The sequence below is a fragment of the Argentina silus genome (assembly GCF_951799395.1).
Source record: "Argentina silus genome assembly, chromosome: 3".
Lineage (NCBI taxonomy): Eukaryota > Metazoa > Chordata > Actinopteri > Argentiniformes > Argentinidae > Argentina > Argentina silus.
In genome coordinates this window covers 8,073,887-8,078,216 of record NC_139657.1, presented here as the reverse complement: position 1 = coordinate 8,078,216, position 4,330 = coordinate 8,073,887, and the positions used below count along the sequence as shown (strand labels likewise).

The 4,330-nt window shown below is 42.1% G+C and overlaps 1 protein-coding gene across 1 annotated transcript; it reads right to left on the bottom strand.

The window, feature by feature from the left end:
- Positions 1 to 442: 442 nt before the first annotated feature.
- Positions 443 to 4,029, bottom strand: tmem253 (transmembrane protein 253; the record flags this gene model as incomplete). Its single annotated transcript, XM_083665712.1, has 6 exons — positions 443 to 556; positions 1,407 to 1,553; positions 1,770 to 1,880; positions 2,133 to 2,189; positions 3,630 to 3,740; positions 3,868 to 4,029. The coding sequence occupies 6 exons, from the start codon at positions 4,027 to 4,029 to the stop codon at positions 443 to 445; spliced, it is 702 nt and encodes a 233-aa protein (XP_083521838.1).
- Between the last annotated feature and the right edge of the window lie 301 nt (positions 4,030 to 4,330).

The window sequence follows — 4,330 nt, the reverse complement described above, 5'->3', positions numbered from 1 at the left end:
GTACCTTTGACACTAAGTCACTGCATCCCCTGTGCCTACCAATCAGTGACTTCTACAGCATACACATGAAAAAGTAGTAAGTCTAGTCACAAATTGGGCTACTCCGTTGCCAGTGAAGGGGTGATTAAAAAATCCATCCAGTCCATCCAATTTGTGGACAAATTCTGTTTTACTGAAAGCGTACAGCGAAGCTATTTTTGTCGGTGTACTATCATTACTCTCTCTTAGATTCAGTCCCAAACTCAGCCTCTCCTGTCTTTCCTACCACCCCTCAGACTGAGGATACTAACACATCTAAAGACAGAGGTAAACAACAAAACAGTAAAATAATGCAACAATAATTATTGTAATGATGTCAGGGAGTATATATGAAGGCTCCTTCCCACTATAACATTTGTTTCATTGTTTACTTTCCTCAGGATCCACAGTGTCCTCTCTATCCTCAAGTCCAGATCTGGCCTCTCCCGACCATCCACTTGTAGGTGTCCAGTTTGTGGATGAGTTCAGGTTTGAGCTCATTCAGAGAGTCTCTCCAGTAATACCCATAGCAGATGAGCTGCTCAGGAGGGGCATGATCCACAGAGAGAAATATTCCAGTGTCCATGCTGCTACAACCCCCCAGAAACATTCTACGAGAAAAAATCTTATTTTTGTGAGGCAGATGTATGTACTGTTTGATTGATTGATTTATATGTTCAGCCCTGTACATAAATGCATATGATAAATAGTTTCTCAATAACATATTTGAATATAGCTGAAATGTGACTCATATTACATAGTAAACATGTAGGTTATGTCATGAACCAACCAGCCCTGTTTTATCTTTAAACAACTGTACATCTTTAATTGATCAAATCCGGTATCCAGTAATTTGCAAACAAGACATTTCCTTTATTTTCCATCCACCACAAAACATTCAGGTGTGATTGCTATATTATATTTATTGCTATTGGATGTTTGGTGTTACTACAGCATTTTAAATATACTTTATTATAATATTGGTTCTAGTACAATAATGTATACTATGCAACCCCTTTTTTTTAAAGCAAGGTTTGATACGGTATGTCAATTTCAATAAAATGCAGAACAAACAAAGACACTGAATACTGTACATTAGGCCTTTTTTCCAGGACTGGGTCAGGAACACACGCACACGCAGGCACACACACATACACACACACACACGCACACACACACGCACACACTCGGAGGGCAGCAATTACTGATTCAGAGGTTGAATTCTCTTGTCTCCAGTAAGGGCTCTGTGTGTTCATCTGGGTCCTGGGAAAAGGGACAATAATTGATTAGCAGTCCTAATGCCATGTTTTCGATATGTGTGTGTGTGTGTGTGTGTGTGTGTGTGTGTGTGTGTGTGTGTGTGTGTGTGTGTGTGTGTCTGCTCTTGCCTGTGAGAGGCGGCTGTAGGTCTGGCTTTGGGGGCCACTGTAGCGGCGTAGGCCCCTCCAAGACAGGAAGAGAGTGTAGATGGACGCCAACAGACACTGCACTGTGAACAGAATAGAGCTGCCCTTCGCCACATACGCACCCACACGCTACGACAAAGGGAGGGTGACAGAAAGAGATTGAGGGGGGGCACACATTCAGAATACACAGATGGAGGGGGGTGAAGATTGAAAAAGAGAGAGGGAGGAAGGTCAATAAAATGTAGATAAGGGAGAGAGGACGTAGAGAGAGAAAGAGATGGAATATAAACGTGAGTTTCGACATAAGTTATGATGACGTGCTCTCTGTGTGGAGGCCGCAGTCACCTGTTGGTCTGTGTTGAATGCTTTAGGCTGTACAGAGTTGAGGCTGTAGGCCAGTAGTGCACAGGATCCCAGCAGCAGGCTGAATATGTTCAGGCCCATCATTGTGGTGACCTGCTCACCACAAATTCACACACACACACACACACACAAACACACACATACACAGACAAATGCATCACAGTCACAAAACCAATGAATTCAGCAACGCAACCCAAACTAAATAAAGTGATTTGAAGTGATAAAGTGATTTGCATTACAAAATCATTGAGATCAATAATGTTACGAGATGATCAATTGAAAAATGTCATGGTGAGCATTATCATTTATCACATCACTCATTTGATGCGTTATGCATGGACTCACTTTGACTTTGTTTGGTTTCCTCTGGACTTCCACCGCTAACCCCCCAGTGGCCACATACTGTAACAACACATACCAAACCCCTCAGACAAATATGCTCTAGAATGCAGATGGAAGCCACACAGGGGTTTTCATTCCTACCTTCCAACCAGCATGCTGTTTTAGACCTTAGGCATTAGTGATAAGAATGGACATACTATGCCATAGAGACACGATATTCGGTAGACACTGCCACTCCAGGAGCGAGTTGCACCAGGTTTGTGTTACATTTACATTTACATTTATGGCATTTAGCAGACGCCTTTATCCAAAGCAACTTACAACAAAAACATTTGTTTAAGTGAGTGAATCATCTATCTATCAGTCATCATAAGAAAAAGTAATCAATGCTCAGACCAGGGGCCATTGGCAGTCACAATGCTAGAAGGAGGAAAAATTACTTGTACAGGGGGTAGTGGGGATGAAGAGGTCTTTAGGAGGGACTGTTAAGATGTAAGATGTGTTAGATCAAACTTAGCCTAGTAGTAACTTAAGTCTTCCCTAAATTCAGATTTACATATTGCAAAATTATAATGTCACCATAATGTATACCAGTTCTAACATAAAGCTTAATCATTATTAAATATTTACACCAGTCTCTCAGCAGGTGTAAGCTCTTATGAGTGAATGGTTTATAATGGAAATTATGTGAAAACACATGATAACATTCATATTATAATAGGTTATTCATTGTACACACAATTATTCAAATGGTGAACAGTTTGCATTTGAATTCCCTGACAAGTATCCATGTTAGTTAACTAGCTAGCTAGCCAGCCAACTACCTAACTAGCTTGGTAACCATGGTGAAGGGGTGTACCGACAGGTCACCATCTGTATCTGTATTCTGGTGGCCGTGGCTTAAACCGGAGGTGTCCGAAAAATCGGCTGAAAAATCACATACAAATGTAAAACAAATTAATAAAAAGACCATTTTCAGAGTTGTGTTATGTATCTTTGCCCATACAGAATAGTTTGGTGATATTTTACTTTCTGTGAATCCAATATGGCCACCATAATGAGCTTAAAGGCCAACACCAGCCAGCTTTGATTCCTGACTTTAGTTGGGGGAAAAAATACTCAAAGAACGGAGTAGTGAAACAGTCGTGACGTTAGTCATTCACCGAGCTATTTGGGAAAGTACTGCCAGATATAGCTAGGAGCAGTTACACAATTACACATAAGTATGTGTGGTGCAACCCTATACCCTAAAACCTATAGTTTTAAACTAACTAGTAATCACTATGGACTTAGTGATGAATTTATACATTGCTGGTGCAACCCTACCCAGAGGATCAGAGTTGCCTAGCCTAGACCCACATAATACACATGTACACTAACTACTGTACTTACTGAGACATAAAGATTAATGGAAGCACCCAGAGCTAATGCCTAGACTTTAGCTCAGTAGGCTAACTCAGTTAGTTAACCCAGATAGTGACCACCGGGATTCAGACTCACAAAAATGCCAGACCAGACTGGAGTTGTCATGGAGACAGAGCATCTGAAGCTCACACAGGCAAACGTAACCGTGGTGAGGATGGAGGCCAGGGCACCGAAGATCTGCACCACCTAGCGAGAGACAGATTGAGGAAGAGTCAAAAGGAGGAGAGACATGAAGATAGTGAGTGTGTGTCCGATTGGAGGAGAGCATTCCTAAGGTATAGACAAGGGGAAATTTGCAATTGTTGAATCTCACCCCAATTATGAGGAGCCGAGTATTAACAACTGTCCCAAACCAGCGACCAATTCTGACCTCCCCCAGCTCCTCCTGATTGGCGGTTACAGTGACTGGGCGGGACGAGGACGTCTCCTTAAAGAACACATGGTACAGCCCCTCCTGAAACATGTTCTGAGTCATCTGTGAGCACAAACAAAACATGTCACTGCCTGATGATGCAAGAGGTACGACTGCTGATACGAGTGCAACTGAAAATATATCTAATCTAATTTTCATATTAGGCTACTGTAAAAACACACACACACACACACACACACACACACACACACACACACACACACACACACACACAGTAGGCCCACAATGTTTCGCTCCCCTCTACCTCCCTCCCTTTTCACATTAGGCTACTGTAAAAACACACACACACACACACCCAGTAGGCCCACAATATTTGTGTCTCTCTTTCTCTCTCTCTCACCTT